This window comes from Aythya marila (genome assembly GCF_965140915.1).
Source record: "Aythya marila genome assembly, chromosome: 16".
NCBI classification, from domain to species: Eukaryota; Metazoa; Chordata; class Aves; order Anseriformes; family Anatidae; genus Aythya; species Aythya marila.
Window position 1 is genome coordinate 2,059,948 of NC_139057.1, and position 19,369 is coordinate 2,079,316.

Below are 19,369 nucleotides of genomic sequence, written 5' to 3' on the forward strand. Positions count from 1 at the left end.
GCGGTGCCACGAGCTGAATGCTGACAGGATGCATAAATTGCTCCAGGTTTTGATTTTTTTTTTTTCCTTTTCTTGAGCCTTCCTATCCAGCAAATCACAGAAATGAAGGTGTGTTAGTGCCTTGCTGCCAGAGGGAGGCAGTGGGAGGGAGAGAGGCGCTGGGGAAACTTCAGCCCTCGCTTTGAGGGGTTTCCAGCTGTGGTGCCCCATCGGCTGGGACCTCCAGCCCCAATAATCCCTGCCTGCCAAGGATCCATCCAGACAGTTTTGAGGTGCTCGTAGGCTCTTGGAGGCACCTACTGTGTGTGAATTGTCCCCACCAGCAGTGGAGCAGCTCCCATGTGTGTCCTGTCCCACCTCCATTGGGGTACCAGAGGGTTTGCTTTTGAGTCTCCTCGTTTTGGGGTGGCACAGGAGCTGGTCTCATCCATATGAGACCTGTAAAGGATGCTCCAAAGAGCACATGCCAAAGAAAATTTGTTTTTATTGCATCAAATTGCACTCAGAAATCCTTTTCCCCCTTTTCTCTCTTTCCCAGGAGGGAATATCTTGGAGTGTAATGCTCTGCAATAAAACCTAAATCATCTCCCCGGTCTACCCGGATCCCATTCACCTCCCTGCTCGTACCCTGATCCCCCACACCCTATAGGCATTTGCTGCCAAACACACCCAATGACTCAGATTTTGTGACACTGGGATTTTCATCCTTGCTGTGGGGCTGCACAAAGGGATTTGGGCTGCCCGCATAGGAGTGGCTGCAATCGCCTTAGGGCAGGACGAGGGCAGGAGATGAAATCGGCTCTCGGGCCCCTTCAGCAGCTTCCCTGAGAAGCTAATTGCAGTGCCACTTCTGTTATCCTGGCCATACCTTCTCCCCTCACCTGGCAATCCCCTCCTTTTGCTGTCACCTCAGGCAGGGCTGATCTCAAAGCTCCCACCTCCGCCACGGTGCGGGCACGGAGACAGCGCTGCAGCCACGCGCTGCTGCATTCAGCCCTCCGCTACCTTGTGGCACGCTGTGATGTTTAATTAATAGCGAGTGCTTTGAAGTCCCTGGCGTTACTTATTCATGCCCATATTCCCCGCAGACCCTCCCGTTTGATGTCCATGTTGCAGAGGTTATTTAGATGCACCCTCTGTGTCAAATCTGAGCACAGCGGAGAGGATGCTCTTTAGAGCGCTACATGAGAAGTTGCCCTTCCCGGGCACAAGATCAGCTTGACCCAATATTCAGAGATTTCTGAAGGCTGAGATGTGCTGGCTGTTCCCTGAGTTGCTCACAGTAGTTCTGAATTATCGGGTTTGGTGTAAATACATGGAAATTTGGTCTGGTCTTAGCAAGGGAGTTGTTTGCCTCTATCGGGGTGTTTTCACTTGCCTCTTCGTCCCTCCCTGGCACCCCCAGCAGGGAGTCCTTGCTGTGCCCTGGGTTGGGGAAATTAAGGTAAGGCTGCTAAATCTGGCAATCCAAAAGGAGATTGTGCCTTCTGCCTTTCAAATGAATAACTTTGAGATGAATGATAAAAGCAACGCAAGAATTGTCTATCTCAGGTATTTACCCAGAGCAACAGCCATGTGTGCAAATTGCCTTTAATGATAGTTTTCACGTTGTCTTTTAACCAATACCTTCTCTTTCCATCCCAGATGAGTTTAGAAAATGACGATAAGAGAGCACGCACGCGATCGAAGTCTATCAGAGGTGAGCAGCTGATCATCCCCCTGCGTGGGGAGGTGGTACCCGGGCTCCCTGCACATTGCTTGTTCCAAAAGGGCTTTGGTTTGTCAGGTCCAGGCATTATAAAATTACACACACTGCCTCTCCTCCAGCCCCACTGAGATTTGTCCACGAGCCTGGAAAACTCCCAGCTACAAACCATTACAGCGCCTCGTAATATTTAACCCTCCCTCCCTGCTTCCCTCATCCCCGCTGCCCAAAGTAAAAAAAAAAAAATTAAAAAGCAAAAAGCAAAAGCCCTTTGCATGCTTTGCTTGATGGGGATCGCAATCGCTGTAGCTTCAGATCAGCTCCCAGGGCTTTCATCATGCACACTCTGCCAGCGGCTTTGAAGTTGTACATCTGAGAGCGCCTGGCAGAAGTAGTGCATGCTGCAGAAGCAAACAGGGCTGTCTCCCGGCAGGGACACGAGGACAAGTGACTTGTTAATGCAAAGCTTGATTGATATTTATTTTCCACCTTTAAAAAATTGCTCAGTTCGCTCTTCACGTGTTTCCTCTCCGGGAGGAGGCGAGGCGGTCTGGTGCAGAGCACGGTGCATCACCTCGTGTGATGGGCGCAGGGCATCCTCGCAGTATTTATTCCTTCTTGTGGACGTGGATTTGATTAATTGCGAAGGTGGCTGGCAGCGAGGGATGAATGGGGCTGGCTGACATGAAGCGGGAGGGCTGCAGGGGTTGTAGCTTCATGCACGCAGCTGTGCTGGCCCACCTCACTTTGTGCTGGCCTGCCTTCCTCCTTGCACTTTTCAGCATCTTTTTTAAAACCAAAGGAAAAACCAGATGCTGCCAATTGTGCTGAATCAAGCTGGATTATGTGGGTTTTATTGTCTTGCTGCACGTACCTAAAAGTGCTCGCTCAGGTTGCTAATGAGAGCAGCCCGATTCTATTTATTTTCTCACACCCTGCCTTCGCCACACTTGAATCTGGGTTTCTGGATGTGAAAAGGTAATTTATCGAATACACCGTGGGATTTGCCACTGCCTCCAGTTTGTTGAAGCTTGTGAGTCATCCCACCGGGAGCTGGATCCCAGGAAACCCAATTAGCTCAAACAAATTGAGCAAACGTGTTATGGTTTTTAGCTTGGGCAAATTTAGCTTGTGTTGTATCTTTTTTTTTCCCTCCTGATTATTTGGATTTCTGGCTGAATGGAAGGTTTTTGGCACCGATGCGATGTTGGTGTATGTTGTTACTGTAAGCAGTGGGATGTCCTCTTAACCACGAGTGGGGAATAATCCCTATCCCCCCCCAAACTATTGTTCACTCTAAAAGCCAAATGTCTGAGCATAAGGATTTCCAAGGCAAGTGTATGATGGCACATAGCAAGTATTGGCAGAGTGGGTTGTCCTTTCTTGCCCAAGTGGGATGCCTCTGGGTGCAATAGGAATGGAGCAGTGGTAGGAGAGCATCCCCCAGGGAGGGGAGATGCCCCATGAGGGCTCAGCCCCTTGATGTGTTTTTGACCATGTCTTTGTTTCCATTGCTGCCTCCTGCCCCTTCGGCCAGTGCCCACGGAGCTCATCGGCCAGGAGGTGAGGTAAGGACCCTGCTCCTCCTCCTCGGTGGCGGTGGGAGGGATGGAGACCCCAGGCTGGGGTCAGCTCGGGTGAAACCCCGCTGCTGCTGGCCCATCTGGGGACCAGGGCGTGGGGAACAAATGTGTGGGACTTAGAGGGTGGAGATCTTGCTGGATGGCTTATATTGGACCAAAGAGCCTCCATCTACCTTTTGTCCTTCCCGGTGTAAACTCCAGCAATGCCTGATGCCCCTATTTTATGTAGGGTGTTGTCTTTGATGATCTTGCAACAGAGCAGGATTTCTTTTCCGTGTAGTTCCCATCCTCCCCTTGCCCCCAAACACAGCCACGTCACATCACTCCTCGTGCCAAATGCTCCTCCTCCAGCCCTGCGTCCCCTGTCAAGCCACCGAGGTCTCGTTGTCACTCATTTAGCAGCGCTGGCATGCGAGCAGCAGCAGCCCAAAGAGCTGGAGCGAGCCTTTGCAGCCCTACAGAGCTTCTCATTATAAATAACAGCCTCCCCCACCTCTAAGCTGCCTTTAAACCTCGCGCAAGGGCTTATGCAAGAGGTAGGAGTCTTTAACCTGGACAGGCGCTAATAGCAGGGGCTGCCTTTCCGCTACAAAGCCGTGCGTGTCAAAGAGTAATTGGACCTTAACCAGCCCAATCTCAGCGCGTTTCTGCTCCTCCGCTCCCCGATTGCTCTGGAGAGATGGAGGAGCGAGTGGCAGGCACGCCACTTCTCCAACTTTTATTGCTGAACACTTGAGTGGAGGTGGTAATTGGAGCAGGTGACATATATAAGGGGCAGGACGGAGCGCTCCACAAAGCCATCTCTGCAGCTGTCACCTAATTGCCTGATTAACTGGACGATTAATCGACTAATTGGAAGCAGGGCAACGTCTGCATGACAATAAGCGGCCCTTTTGTCAAGCAGATGAAGGCTTCGGGGAGAGGGGAGCAGGTCCGGCAGTGGCTGTGGCAGGGAAGGAGCGAGGCTTTTACAGACCCCAGAGGCCCTTTCTGCTTCTGGGACCCCAGCCAAAACGCATGAAACCCCCCTGGAGAAGAGCAGGGACAGAGGTGTGGGGATGGCAAAGCCTGGCCCAGAGCGTGGTGAGCATCACCTCTGCTTTGGGGGCTTTTTAAGGGATTAAATCCACACACCGGAGACATCCCAAATCGCCGCCTGCTTTGGGAAACCCCGATGCTGAGCCGCTTGGCTTGTTCCTTTTTATTATTTACTGCAGGCTTCATTTCACCACATTAAAAATGAGGTGGGGGGAACGAGCTTTAATTGATTCAGGAAAGCTTATAAAAGCCCGTAACATCTTCATCAGAGATGCTTTTGTTTCCTGCTGAATGAAGCCTTTTTCAGGCGAGTCACTGGCACCATAAACACCGCTCTGTCTTCTGCCTGCGCTCACTTAACGTGTGTCTGGGGCTGCTCGGCACAGAGCAGCCTCAGTCGTGGCTGAGGACAATTAAAATTAAATAGACTTGAAGATCAGCAGCAGAGGGAGCAGCGAGGGGGCAGCCCCTGATCATGCACATTAGTGGGACGAGGTGCATTTATATATGGCCCTGAGCGTTTTGCTAGGGATAGGTGTGTTGTTTGTAGGACCCCCAGTAGTGGCAGGACTCAGTTTTTAAATTCTCCAAAAATGGTTCGGTTCTTACCCAAAGGAACCATTCCTACTGCCCTGACAATTCAGCAACCCATTCCTGTCCTGTTTTGGAGTTTAATTCTTTTATTTGAATGCAGCAGCCCAGCTTGTGCGTGGTGTTTTTGGGAGCTAAGCCATTAGGAACCCACTGGTGTGCTCCCATTCACCTTTTCCCGAGCTTTTTGCAGGGGCTGGGCTCTCTGCTGAGAGCAGAAACTCTGCATCCCTAAAGCCTGACTTGGCACTTGCTGCTATTTAATATCATCCCGTGTTTTTACTCCAAGACTAAAAGGCTGGCCGGATCCCCTCTGGGCTGGCGATGCCTTCTCCCTTTGCACTGTCATCAGGAGATTTCATTAGCGCTTCCAACTTCCTGGGCCGAGGGTGATACGGTGCTAAATGAGGTTATTAATCCTACACGACTCCAGAATCCCTCAGACGTCAGGCCGAGTCACTTGGGCATCCTATAATCAATGCCGTAATCTGGTTTTGCCAGAAAATGTTTGCTTTAATGCTTTTTATCTGGAGCCCTTCTTGCTCTCGGAGCTGGGATTAATTACCCCTGCAGGGGAAGCGTGCAGCCCCGCGCCGAGGGATGCAGCAAGCAGACGGCGTGGATGCAGCCCCTGGCAAGGGCAGGAGCGGCTGTGAGCACTGCCCAGAGCCCCCAGGAAGTCTTTAATGAGTCCTCTTCTGCAGGGCAGCAGGAGCAAGTGCAAGGAATTGGGATTTTTGTCACCTAAATGCTACCTGTTCCCCCAAAAGCGAGCCTCTGCAGTGCTCTGGAGGATTTGCCTCCAGGTGACTTTCACCCACCATGCTCTGGCTAAAAGCTGAACATCCTCACCCCGTTCCCTGCCTGCTCTTTTCATCAGGGCTCCCATTTCTTGGTGCCAGGAGCCCCAGTTCCCCAATAAGCCATCACGCAAGTGGAAACCCATGTTTCCCTCCAGCAGCAGCGAAAAAGAAAGCTGAAGAGTGGGGAGGGGGGGGAGGCAGAGTGTAGTAGTTGTCTGGTTTTTAAAAGCTTGCTCTTACACATGCAAATCTTTAATTAAACATACTCATAAAACTATAATGAACCGTTCATCTAATTAAATGGGGTGAGTCATTTCATTAATTTTTAGCAAACTGCAAAGCTGCTCTCCTGCCCTCCTCACTTGGAATTCAAAGGGACAAGCTGAAGCATTTGAGGGAAATTATCTTCCTTTTTTTGCGGTTATTTTGTTCTTTGTGCACAGAACCTGTTTAACTGACCATAGCTTATACTCTTCTAATTAAAAAAGAATTCTTCGGGTCCTATTGCTGTTCTTGATGGTTGCTTGTTTCCTTCTCCAGCTGTCCTACCCCAGGCTGTAACGGCTCAGGACACATCCGTGGGAAGTATGCGAGGCACAGAAGGTAAGGCTGGGTCGGAGGTAATGGGGATGGAAACATGCAAGCAGAAAACCAGAGACAGATGTTCCCTGGAGAAGCTGGTTCCTTGGAGGATGGTTCAGAGCAGGAGCCAAACTCCCTCACCCTAAATCCATTTCTTGCTGTGTATCCATCAGTCCGTGGGGTCTTTCACCAGGCTGACAGCAGCCTTTACACCGACCCCAAACCAAGACAGCAGTGCCTGGTTTGGGTGCCTGATGTCCGTGGGAGCTGTCAGCAGGGACAGATTTTGGTCTGCTCGGTGCATTTATGGACACGGAGAGGAACGAGAGCCCACTGGCTGCCTTGGAAGCCAAGTCAGCAGTAACCAGAGGTTTTCAGATAAATTTAGTTACAGAAGTTGGTGGACAAGCCCCAAAGGCGGCTGGTTTTGTGTCCCCTGCCTGGTTTCATGATGGCACTGGTGGCCAGCACCAGCAGTGCTGCTGGGAACCATTGGTCTTGCTGCTCCCTGGACACCAACTGTCCATGGGTGGACTGGTAGCATGAGTCCGGCAAGTTTGTGCTGGCTTCTGTGTAAAGCCAATATCCAAAGATGCACAAAGTCAAGGCCTGAGAGCAGATCTTCTGGCCATAAGATATCAGAAATGATAACAATCTGAGCTACTACATGTGTTATTTTTTAGTATTTGTGTATTTATCCCACTTGCCTGCCTGGTTGGGATGCCATAGACATGCCTTCTCACCGGGCAATGCCTCCTTACTCCCACCCGCAGCCTACAAAGCTGCCCTCTAGCAAAGAAGAGGAAACTTCAGGATGCGGAGGCCGAACACCTGGTGTCGAAGCGAAAATCCCACCCGCTCAAGCTGGCCTTGGATGAAGGCTACAACGTCGACAGCGACGGCAGCGAGGAGGCCGAGGCGAAGGAGTCCGGCTCCGATGAGTCGGAGGGGACGCTGGAGGAGGATGAGGCGGAGGCGGTGGAGCAGGAGGAGACCCGCAGCCCTGAGCCGGCAGAAGGTGCTTTGTCATTATTGATTGCCAAGCTGCATTGTGGAGATGAATAAAGGGCAGCGAGTGTTAATAACCAGGAGTTATAGCTCCTCTGAATCACGCGTCCCGCAATTATTGTGTTTGGTGGAAGCACGGCAGCAGAGCTCTGGTTAAGTGGTGATGGGTTACACACAGATTGTCTCTCGAGTCTTCAAAGCGAGAGCTGCTCCATCAGGGATGCTCCCCGGGGAAAGACCCCTGGAAGCACAAAGGAGCTCCAAGTGGTGGCGAGGGCGGCAGCCTGGGCTCCTCCATCACCTCCCTGGTGCAGGATCCGACCATCCATCCTCTTTCCAAGGAGAGGAGTGACGGACAGATGGGCTGGGTGTCTGTCCAGGGTCCTGGCATTGCCTGGTGGAGAGCCCCTGGTTTTGGGAGCAGGGGAAGCATGGGGCCAGCTGGCTGCTGATGGTTGGGGGCTGGGAAGCAGCGAGCGTCTGAGCACCGGGAAAGCTTTCGCGAGGAAATCCCCTTTCTATCTGCCGTCCCCGAGTGCAATAAATTAGGCTGCTCCAGGGGTATAACAGCAAGGCTCTGGTTTCAATTAAGCTTAAGGAAGACAAAGAGATGTTTACAAGCTTATATCATTACTTTATTTTCCTTTTTTTCCCCTCTTTTTTTTTTTTTTTCTCTCCTTTTTTTCTTCCTCTCTTTTTTTTTTCTCTTCTTTTTCCTCCTTTGCTTTCTAATTTTTCTCCCTATTTTTCCATCTTCTTTTTCTTCTTTCTTGTTTTCCCCTCTCTTTTTTCCTCTTCCTTTTCCTTTTTTCCTTCTCCTTTTCCTTTTCCCTCTCCCCACCCCCCCCGCCTTCTCAGAGAGAAGCCCAGCAAAATCAACCCATTACGGACAAAAACCAGCAACAAGCACATCTGGGCCCAGCAAGGCCAACTATAGCAGCTATCAAGAAATAATCGCCAACTCTCTCCTAAACCTAGGCCAAATAGCGGAGGAAACCCTCGCCATCGAAGGGCAGCTGCCCGAAGCGGAGCTGCAGGTCTCCAAGCCACCCCAAAACGTTGTGCACCTGGTCCACGAGGACGCGGGAGAGGAGATGGTGGAGGAGTGCGACAAGGAGATCATCATCCAGACGGAGGACGCGGAGGAAGTCATCGAGGTCACCAGCGAACGCAGCAGCAGCGAGTTGTGTCCGGAGCACCGGGACGATGCCAGCTGCGAGGAGGCCTGCAAACTGCCCAAAGCCATGCAGGCTGAAGGAGAGGAGGAGGAGGAGGATGAGGAGGAGGAGGATGAAGATGAGGAGGAGGAGGAGGAAGAAGAAGAGGAAGAGGAGGAGGAGGAGGAAGAGGAGGAGGAGGAAGAGGAAGAGATAGCTCCCGAAGTGATCTGTGAAGAAGCTCCTCACACTTCTCAGGATGCCCAGAAAAGCCACTGTGAAGGGCAGTTCAGCCCGAAGCCCGAGTACTCAGTCATCGTGGAGGTCCGCTCGGACGATGACAAGGACGATGACGCCCGCTCCCAGAAGTCAGCCGTGACCGACGAGTCGGAGATGTACGACATGATGACGAGGGGGAACCTGGGGCTGCTGGAGCAAGCCATCGCGCTGAAGGCCGAGCAGGTGAAAATCGTGAGGGAACCCAGCCGGCTGCCGGGAGAGCACGTAAAGCACTTCCAGGTGGACGAGAAGCAGAGCAAACCACTGGACAGCATCCGAAAGAGCTACTATGGAAAAGGTGGGGTATGGGGGCGAGCCTCTGTGTGTCTTCTTCCTTCCCATCCACAAGGGCTGAGCTGCTCAGCTCCAGGAAAAGGGGGATGCTGGGCGGGGGGTTCATGTCCCACAGTGGGAATTTAGCCACAAATCCATGCCCAGAGAAAGGGGGACATCCTTGAGGTCAGGAGTGAATGCATAAAATGATGGTAGCCTCCATGTCTCAGCAGGGGAGTTAACTGGTTAAAGAGCTCTGTTGGCCTTGCAAATCTCAGCCTGGGCTGCTGGAGGGTTGGTTTCAAAGCCAGATGGGTTTTGGGGTAAGGGCAGGCATTGGGCATGGCCAGGCAAGGGACTCTGTGCACTGTGAGCACTGCTGCTGGGCTGCCTGCTTGGTCGGGGGAGTAGCTCTTCACTGCTGATTTATTTCCAGTGTTACAGTTCCACTTTCAGAAAAATATCTCCAAACCCAAAGATTCTCCCTCATTAACTGGAAGAGTGGTGGGAAGCATCCAGGGCAATTTTTCAAAGAAATATTCCAAACCTTTACACCTTTTCCCCTCCAAATCCACTAACCTGCTTCCCACATCCCCTAGATCCCTCGAGACCCGAGAAGCGAGAAATCAAATGTCCGACGCCTGGCTGCGATGGGACTGGCCACGTCACGGGACTCTACCCTCACCATCGCAGCCTCTCTGGTTGTCCGCACAAAGACAGGATCCCCCCTGAGAGTGAGTACATGCTTGGGTGCCCAGCAGGAGAGCACAGGTTGCTTAAATTAGTCTGGAGCCATATTTCCTAGAGGGATTTTTACATCTGATGGGTAGAGCCATCCCAAGGGTATTGGGCACTCCATAGAATACCAAATGGTGTGAATTTTGCAAATGAGTCCCTAGTAGGAGTCTGATGTTAACCCCTGAGGTATAACGGGGTCTCTGGTGTGGTATGGTGATTTTCCAGCTCATTCCAGGATGCTTCTGTCCACCAAGGTGGTACTGCACTTCATGGGAAATGCTAAGGAGATTACGAGAAAGTCAGACCCTTCTTAAAGATTTTAGCACCATCCTGTGGAGGATGAGGTCCTTTCTCTGCAAATCAAAGGTGCTTTGAAAATGACTGCCCACCCCCTGAGATGTGTCGAGCGGTTCCCACCTTTACACTGAATTTCTTGTATTTTTCTCTCTTTGGGATATCATATTTGGAAGAAGGAGAAAATGTTCTTTCCTGATGTCCAACTGTGATGAGGGTGTTGCCATCTGGCAAAGGAGAGGAGGTGCTCAGGACATGTAAGGCAGCTGAGTGTCCTCCTATGCTCTCGTTACTATAAAATTCATGAAGCGCTATACTGAGATTCATCTCTTCTCCTGAAAATATTTATCAGCATCATAACAGATTTTTATATACATATACAGAGGGAGAGTTTATTTCTACCTCTCTACCAGCATCCTAAATAGTTTTCCTTGTGCATATACATAAAAATCAATGTTGTATGTTTACGATAATGGCATAATAGACCAAAAACTAAAACCACCACACTTCCTTATCAGTAATTTCAAAGGTTGCAGACCTGCTATAAAGACAGACTTGCAGGAAACAAGGAGGAAGTACAGCTATCTCTGCACAAGTTCAAATGCAAGGGAAAATATTAATAAATAAATAATACAAGCTGTGTGCTTCAGAAAGGCTTGCAAATCAAATTATTTTCTCTACTTTTAAGGTCAGCACTGCAGGAAGCAATAATCCTGAAGATTAAAACTTAAAAAAAAAAAATAAAAAAAAAATCAAACAAAGACTAGTCCTCAGGATAAAAGCAGAGATACAACTTCAATCACTTAAAACTACCTGAAATGGGGAGGCCTGGCTCCAAAATGATGGAGGGGCTGTTGGGGAGACTGGACTGCAATCAGCAAACAGGGACAAAGCCCAGGCTGTGTGCAGGGATGCTCTGACCTGAGCAGTTCTCCTTTGAACATCTCTTTTTTTTTCCCTCTACGCAGACAAATTCTAATTACAGCATTTCACATGCCTTGATTTCTAGGAAGCCAGTGTACAAGCCTTGATGATTTTGTCTTTTTTGTTTTTTTTTTTTTTTCTTCTCTCTGATTTTTATCGAGTTGTTTTTTGCCTCCCTTCCCTTCTCCCCTTCCCCTCCTCTCTCCGAAGTCTTGGCGATGCACGAGAACGTGTTGAAATGCCCCACGCCAGGCTGCACAGGACAGGGTCACGTCAACAGCAACCGCAACACGCACAGGAGGTACTGCCTTCCTCTTCTTCTGCCCTGCAGCCAGCCCCAGGGGTGCAGGATTTGTTCTGGAGCTGCAGCCCTCCTGCTGGGAGATGCTCCAAGCAGGATGGGCAAGGAAAAGATGATCCTAAGACAAAGAATAATATGGGAAAGCAAAGATGGGGCAGGGGTTTCTGGCTGGGCAGTAGGGCAGAGCAATGCTTCCAGGCTCAAAGGTGGACTACAAGGGGTAAGGGCTCAAGGAGGAGACACATGGAGCCAGGGGAGCGGTGGCACCTGGTGATGTTTGCTTGTGTGGCACTTTGCAGGGTTTCTGGGAATTGCCACAATATCTGGGCTGAAATTAGTCCACAGTACAGGTGAGCTGGGAGTTTAGGCTGCTGTAGGACCTCAGCCCAGGTATGAACAGGAGGGGACAGGCTGGCACTTTGGGATCAGTAATTATACCCCATGCTCTGGCTTCAGTCAAACCCCAGAAATTTTACGAACGGGAAGGCTACAAGAAGAGGGGATGGTGCTGTTCAAGCTAGAAACCATCCCAAAAGCCAGACTAGCTTGTGCTACAGGGATCTGCTCACCAGTTTGTGATTTATTCATTATACCCACACTTCATTAGCACAGAGTGCCAGCTCTGTGAGCATTATCGTGCTGCTGGCGCGAGGTGAGTGTGCGCCGTCACCCATCCAGATGTGGCTGGGGACCACGGGGGCAGCCACCCTGGTGATGCCTCCTTGTAGCTGTAATTGCTAGAGGGGAATTAGGGAAGTCTGCTGGGTTAATTGAGAAATGTGGTTTGCTGCAAGCAGTGAGATCGCAGGGAGGCTGAGGTGAGCGGCTGCTTCCAGGGGGTTATGGAGAGGGCTTCGAGTGGGGTACTTTGCTCTGCCAGACCCAGCCCTGAGCCTGGAGGGGATCCCTTGGTGCTGGATGCTGCAGGGATGGGGACACCTGAGATGGTTTGGGGCTGGGCTGGAGCATGCAAGCACTGCTTGTAAGGCATTTCTACCTTCCCTGAGCGATCACTGCAAGAGCCAAGCTGGTCCCAAAGAGACACAGCCAAGCTCATGCAAAGGATGAGGGCGAGCAAAAGCCCTCGTAGCCCCCGAGTGACCCCAGGCACCATGTGCACATCAGAAGTGCAAATGTTTCCCATCCAGCACCCCTCAGAAGGCTCCCTTCAAATAGCCTCAAAAGAGACAAATAAACACAAATCAAAAATGCCATTTAACTGTTAAAACTCCCCAAAGAAAGCAGCCCGGCCTCTGCTGTGCTCAGCCCTGGGCAGCTGCCTCCCTCCTCCATCCCCAGCACTGGTGATGCTCCAGGGCTTGCCCCAGACGTATCTGACAGCTCTGCAGCTTGGCAAGACTAACAGTAAACTGGGATAATGCTAACCAGAAAAACCTTAAATGCAAACATTTTTCTCATGGGCTCAGTGCAGCTCTGGGTGTCTGAAATGAGAGAGGATTTCCGTGCGCATCCCTCATGCTCTGTTTCCTCCCCTCTCTCCCTTTTCACCTCACACAGTTTATCTGGGTGCCCCATTGCTGCTGCTGAAAAATTAGCCAAATCACATGAAAAGCAACAAACCCAGTCTGGTGACCCTTCGAAAACCAGCTCCAATTCTGACCGGATACTCAGGTACGTGGCGTGGGAAGCCAGCCCTGGGGACCCGCGCCCACAGCGGGAGCCGGCTCGCTCCAGCTGTATGCTGATACTGCTGAGTCCTGTTATTATGATCATAGGTCTCGCCAAGGTGGGGAGATATTTAATTGATGATCCCAGGGAGGGCATTGAGGACAATGAATTGCTTCTGTAGCATCAATTAATGCTGAGGCTACAGGCCAAAGGGTTTCAGCAGCGCAGCAGAAGGCATTTGTGCCGATAGCGCTGCAATGCAAACTGCCAGAGAATTATGGCTATTATATTAGCATTATAAGTAGGGTGGGCCTGGGGAGGGGGAGGAGGAGATTTCGGCTACATATAAATCACTCGATCACAGTTTCCCACAAGTCCTCCCACTTTTCTTCCTTAGCCTGCACGGGTCAGAGGAGAGGAACCTGCCACTCATTGCCAAACCGCCCGCATTTATTTTGTTATTTCACCCATCTCTGTCTTCCCGGGAGAAAGGGCTGTCTCACAGCAAGGATGTCCCTGATAGATGCTGGCTTCCGTAGCCGACGTGATTCATGAGGCTACAGATGGATTGTAATATGCTTAGTTATTTCGCAATGAGAGCAGGAGGATAGGAACCGCAGCACGAGCCCTTTCCATGCTGCGCTGAGCAGCGCTCCCACCAAGGCATCGAGGTCGGATTAATTTATTTATTTGCTCCCCAGGACTGCTGAGCATCCCGGTGCACCGGTGCTGAGAGCTTGGTGCTTTGCAAAGGAAGGCCATTCGGGGCGATTACTTATTTATTTGCAGCGGAGCCTGCAATGGGCGCAGCGTGCTCGGAGCGCATCACGAGGACGTTCCATGCTCCAAGGAGCTCCCGCTCCGAGGACTCGCTGGTGGAAAGAGGTCACGGGAAGGAGAATAACAATGGGCCATTTATATACAATTTATATGCAAGACAAATTGATTCATGATAGGCAGCCCAGCAGAAGCAGGGGGACTCTGCAGGCAGGGGAGAGGCGCACTCGGCTCAGCTGTGCCTCAAGCTCCCCTTTGCGGCCAAGCTGCAGGGGGACTTGGAGCTGGATTGGGGTCCTGATGCCTTCGTGTGCTGTCCTTTTGGCACAGCTCCCACGGGCGAGTGGCACCTGGGTGTTTACTTACTGCTGTTGGAAAAACGGTGCCACTTCACAGCAGCCCGCGGGGCTATTTTGGATGAGACGGACACCTCAGCTTTTGGTTTACAAAGAAATTAAAAATGAAAAACAAAAAAGAAAAAAAAAAGAAAGAAAGAAAAAAAAAAAAGAAAAATGAATTTAATGGATCCAAACCAGGTGCAGACTTGCTGAGGGAACAGCCAAAGGGCTGGCACTGCCAACTCTTCCCCTTCAGCCCCTGGGGATATCCCCACCACATCAGTCCCCTTGCACTACCCCAGCCACCAGTGCCACCTCGGTCACGCCGAGGAAAAGAGAAATCATTGGTGCTCATTGTTTCGTCCTCAGGCCTATGTGCTTTGTGAAGCAACTGGAGATCCCTCAGTATGGAAGCTACCGGCCCAACATGGTCCCAGCCACCCCCCGGGCCAACCTGGCCAAGGAGCTGGAGAAGTACTCCAAGGTCACCTTCGATTATGCAAGTTTTGATGCTCAGGTTTTTGGCAAACGCATGCTTGCCCCAAAGATTCAGACTAGCGAAACCTCACCTAAAGCCTTTAAATGTAAGTTGGGTGCAGGGGAGGGTTGGGTTTTGCATTTTCTGCCTGTCTCAGCACCTCGCATGCTGTGAAGCCCTGGGGAACATCGCCTTGGGGTGCGGGGAGAGTCCCAGGGCTGAGCCTTGTGGGGTGGGAGGAGAAATGGGGACGGGATGGGGAGGCTGAGTTGGGTCCTGTGGCACATCCCCATCACGGGGAGAAGGACACGGGGCCCGTGGCTGCTGTGAGAGCTTGGCCTGGGGGAGAGGCCCTTGGGCTTCGGGTTTGGGAAGAATTGCCTGGAATGGTGGGAGCATTAATCTGAGCGATGGCTCCAGGTGGGATAAGTTACACAGTTGTCCTCAGTTGGTCCCCACTGCTTTGCAGTTCATATCTATTGATCTGTCTTTTCTCATCTAGCTAAATGGATTATAGTTCTCCTCTCTTCCATCTTACGTATGACCCACTCCCCCCATTTGTCTTCTTGGCCGCGCTGGGCTCTCCAGCGCTGCTCCTATCGATCACCCCCTCCCATCCTCTGCTCCCTGTCGCAGCCACCCACCTCTGCTCCGCACCGAGGCTCTTGCCCTGGTTACAGTGCTGTGCGATGACAGTGTGGGTGAAAATGAAATGGTGAAATGAAATTAAACCCTCCGGGGTGGGTTCTCAGGAGCTGTGTAGGGAGCCCGCCTGCCCCAGCCCTGTGCCGGGGGACCGACGTTTAACGTCCCCCCTCTCTTTGACACCAAACATGCTCCTGAGGACATCTTCCTGAATAAAAACATAAAGATTTAGGAGACCGGTTTGCAGAAGTCAGCAGCCTCAAGAGGGCTTTCTGTCTGGCTAATCCCACTTCCACAATCCTGTTTAATCCTGATGCAGCTGCTCTCTAAAAAGTGCTCGTACTTGAAAGCATCCCGGTTGTTGCACTACAATGGAAGCTGCCTTTATTACAGTACTAAATCTGTAAAGGATCAGACAATGAAATTGGATGGAGGCCAGAGAGCACAACTGCCACTGTCATCCTGGGTTAGGGCTGATGGAAAAGTAATTTGTTTCCCAGCACAAGTGATTCTCTTGCTGAATAGATTGTGTTATTTGCAATATTAGCAAAGAATTTTCAGGGTAATTGTACTGACAAAAATAATTCCAGCAAACCCACTAGGATAATCCTTTCTATTTTTTCTCATCACTTATTTTACTAATTTGCTGATTGCGAGTCTATTAGTGGTAGAAATACTTATGAAATGGAAAAGCATCGCTGAGTCTACGGTGTGAAATTGAAATTGGCATCTTGCGATCCTGGATATTGTCAGGTTGGGCTGGCAAACACCCGCACTCCGCAGCGAAGATGTGGATTAAACCGGACTCAAAAATAAGCAGCCATACACAAGAATAACCATTTGGGCAAGCTTCCAATGAGTTAATCAAAGCGACAAGATGAATATGATTGCCAATCATAGCAGGGAAATCTGTTCCTTTCACTGAGAACTTATTTTAAAGAGATCTTCATCCAGAGGGATTTATACTCCCCTGCATGTGTGTGCATCCTTCCCATTAATGTCAACGTGCATTATATACGCACGCAGCCAGGAAGAAAGCAGTCCTCGGGAACATTAGCATTTTATGGTGCCTTATATTTCCAGTTTGTGATGGCAATCGTGAAGCTCTGCAGCCACAGCTGCCCAGGTTGTCCTCCTGCTCCGCTACCAGCAGGACAAACCTCACGAGTCTTCTCTGGGTGAGACTCCTGGGTTTTCCCTCAAAACCTGCAGAGGAAAATGAAATGAGAAATGGAAAACTTTGCTAATTGATTCCGAATACAATCCTGTGGTGGTTCAAAATCAGACGATCCTGTCTGCACCCCCTGAAACTGCTGACTTCTGAGCCTTCCTAAATGGGTCCGGTTTTTAAACTGGGGCCAGTTTAATTGTGGGTTAACCTTGGGAAATACTGACTTTGATTTCAGAGGGTGTGAAGAGAGGACAACACCTCCAGGATCGCGCTGCTCTGTGCTGTGATATACAGTGCCAGTGCGGAGTAGTGACCATGTGTGGCTGTGCAATAAATCTGGTTACTCAGACGTATTTAAATTATATGTCAGCTGTCGGAAAATCCATATTTCACCGCTGTCATCCTCAGAAGCTCGTATTTCATGGCCGTGGGTTTCCTATAAATGTAATTTTTTAACTTAGAAGTGTTCAAACGTGCTGCAAGAAATCTCCCTTAGCTCCGTGGCTAAGTTAGGAACAGAGAGAGAGCAAAAAATAAAAGGGCTGGGAAGCTCCTCTGGGCTTTTTCTTTCAGTGTCTTCCACTGAGGGGTAGCTTTAATGAAGGAAAGTGGGTTCTGGGAGGCTCGATGGCAGAGCCAGCTAATGAATTGACTTTTCCCAACAAGAAACCATCACACAAGATCATGGCAGCAGCCAGCACTGCTCCTATTGCACCTCCCTGGCAATCCAGGGCTGGTAATAGCAGCGGGCTGGTGCTGCCGACGCTCTGCATCGGACTGATTTACCCGTGCCAGCCATGCCTTAGCCTTGTGTTGTTCCTTCTCTTTTTTTTTATTCCAGCCAAACCTTTTCCAAAGGCCTCCTCCCCCAGCCACAGCCCCTCCAGCAGTTACGTGAAGAGCACTTCATCTTCCTCCACAGGCTTCGACTACTCCCACGACGCCGAGGCCGCGCACATGGCCGCCACCGCCATCCTCAACCTCTCCACCCGCTGCTGGGAAATGCCCGAGAACCTCAGCACCAAGCAGCAGGAGGCCCCCGGCAAGGTGAGCGTCCAGCTGCAAGGCTCAGAAGGCAAAAAGACCTTTTTTTTAAACCTTCCCTTTCATTTTGAGCTTTATAGAGAGGAGTGGATGGCATATCACTTGCCAGCCTTTGCCTCCTGACGTGCTTTGGGTGATGTAGAATTTGGAGGATATAATCTTGGCTCTTAGTGTGTTCTGGAGCTGCATCATAGTTTGAATTTACCCATTGGAGGTGAGACTATCCTGAGCAGATACCCATGGCTGGTTCCAGTTTCTCACAGCTCACTGTCTGGTGCCATTGGAAGTTTCCCAGTTGCATCCAGGCTGACCTCCAGCTGCTTTTCAGAGGAGTTTGGGTTTTCCAGAGGTCCTGTGCCACACTCCCAGCTTTGTGCAGATGTCCTGAATGCCATGAGATGTCTTACATGGCACTGGATGTCTGTATTCAGGCAACCTTCTGATACACCATGCTGCTTTTACTGGAGGGTTGCATTTGCACAGCACATTTCTGAAAACCTTTAGAATCTTCTCACGTTGTGCCCATGGCAGGGGCAGGAGCTGGGTGGGTTTTAAGGACCCTGCCAGCCCAAACTGATCCGTGGGTCTGTGACTGCAGAGAGGACAGGGCACGAATAACCTGTTCCCTAACCTCCCCCATGACAAACGGGGACAAGATCCCCTTAGGGGATTTCTGGCAGATGCTGACGTTGGGCGTATTTCCCCCTTTTCAGTCCATGGACATTGAGGTGGATGAAAATGGGACTCTGGACTTGAGTATGAACAAGCACCGCAAGCGGGAGAGCACCTTTCCCAGCAGCAGCAGCTGCAGCAGCAGTCCCAGCATGAAGTCCCCAGATGTGTCCCAGCGCCAAAACAGCACCAGTGCCACGAGCAGCACCATGACCTCCCCCCAGTCCAGCCAGACCTCCCGCCAGGATGAATGGGATGGGCCCATCGACTACACCAAACCAAACCGCCAGCGGGAAGAGGAGCCAGAAGAGGTGAGCTCTGGACCTTAGGTAACAACTCACGGTGGATTGAAGGCCATATTTTCTTGCACGGTTCTCCTCTTTTCCTCCAGTATTCCTCGTTTGCTCCTTGAGCCTAAGAGAGGAGTATTACATCAGCTGCAGATTATGGGGCAGGAGGCAGAGCTGTCCTGGGGCAAACACGTGCTCTTGGCTCCATTGAGGAGCTCTTGCAAAGAAAAAGCCCACTGTGTGCTCTGTTCTGGGTCTGTGGTGCTTGCTTTGCTGTCAATCCTTCCTTCATTTGCACATGAGGTGCTCCTGGTGATGTTCCCCAGGCTGATTTCTCTCTGCCGTTAGCATGGGTCCCTACATTTCTCCTACAAAAAGGGGATATTGAAACTGGTTGGTCTGGGGACCAAGGTGTTCACAGGGCTCAGGAGTGTTGCCAAAGCTGCAGGAGCTCTGAGCTGGGATGAACCATTACATCCACTTCTCCTGGCACCCTTACATCCACTGCACCCCTGCATCCCCTTCTCCCGGCTGTTCTCTTGCAGTCAGAGCCAGCAGCCCACTCGTTTGCCTCCTCGGAAGCTGATGAGCAAGAAGTGTCGGAGGAAAACTTTGAAGAACGAAAATACCCAGGGGAAGTTACTTTAACCAACTTCAAGCTTAAATTCCTCTCCAAGGACATCAAGAAAGAGCTGCTCACGTGAGTCCTTCTCGCCTCTTTCTCTGATGCATATAAAACATGCTCTCAGGGCATGTAGCAGACAAAAACTGGAGGAAATACATTTTAAAATGTACCTTCTCATGGAGGTGTTGAGCTTCAAGGTGTTTTGCTGAGCAGGCAGGACTTCTGCTTAATGTGGAGCAAGGAGCTCCATCACTGTGAAGATGCAGGGCCACCAAATGTGAGCTCTGGCTGCAGCAGGATTGCTGACATTACATTTTGCATTGCAGAGGGGGCTTAATTGAGCCCCCATATGTGTATTTACAGCATTGGATGGGGAGAAAAAAAGGCCCAGATCTGTTCTATCCATGCTGACCCCCCCAAAGGT

At 50.7% G+C, this 19,369-nt stretch overlaps 1 protein-coding gene across 1 annotated transcript in view; it reads left to right on the forward strand.

Moving 5' to 3' along the window:
* Positions 1 to 1,644: 1,644 nt before the first annotated feature.
* The window catches only part of MYT1 (myelin transcription factor 1), a gene marked incomplete at both ends in the record, with an annotated part of 30,647 nt that continues 12,922 nt past the window's right edge, over positions 1,645 to 19,369 (forward strand). The window contains 12 exons of the mRNA XM_082773684.1: positions 1,645 to 1,699; positions 3,243 to 3,273; positions 6,261 to 6,323; positions 7,076 to 7,320; positions 8,169 to 9,044; positions 9,619 to 9,753; positions 11,186 to 11,276; positions 12,795 to 12,908; positions 14,390 to 14,604; positions 17,156 to 17,367; positions 18,072 to 18,341; positions 18,866 to 19,020. Of these exons, the coding sequence (XP_082629810.1) occupies positions 1,645 to 1,699; positions 3,243 to 3,273; positions 6,261 to 6,323; positions 7,076 to 7,320; positions 8,169 to 9,044; positions 9,619 to 9,753; positions 11,186 to 11,276; positions 12,795 to 12,908; positions 14,390 to 14,604; positions 17,156 to 17,367; positions 18,072 to 18,341; positions 18,866 to 19,020 (2,462 nt within the window). The remainder of the gene's footprint in view (positions 1,700 to 3,242; positions 3,274 to 6,260; positions 6,324 to 7,075; positions 7,321 to 8,168; positions 9,045 to 9,618; positions 9,754 to 11,185; positions 11,277 to 12,794; positions 12,909 to 14,389; positions 14,605 to 17,155; positions 17,368 to 18,071; positions 18,342 to 18,865; positions 19,021 to 19,369) is intronic.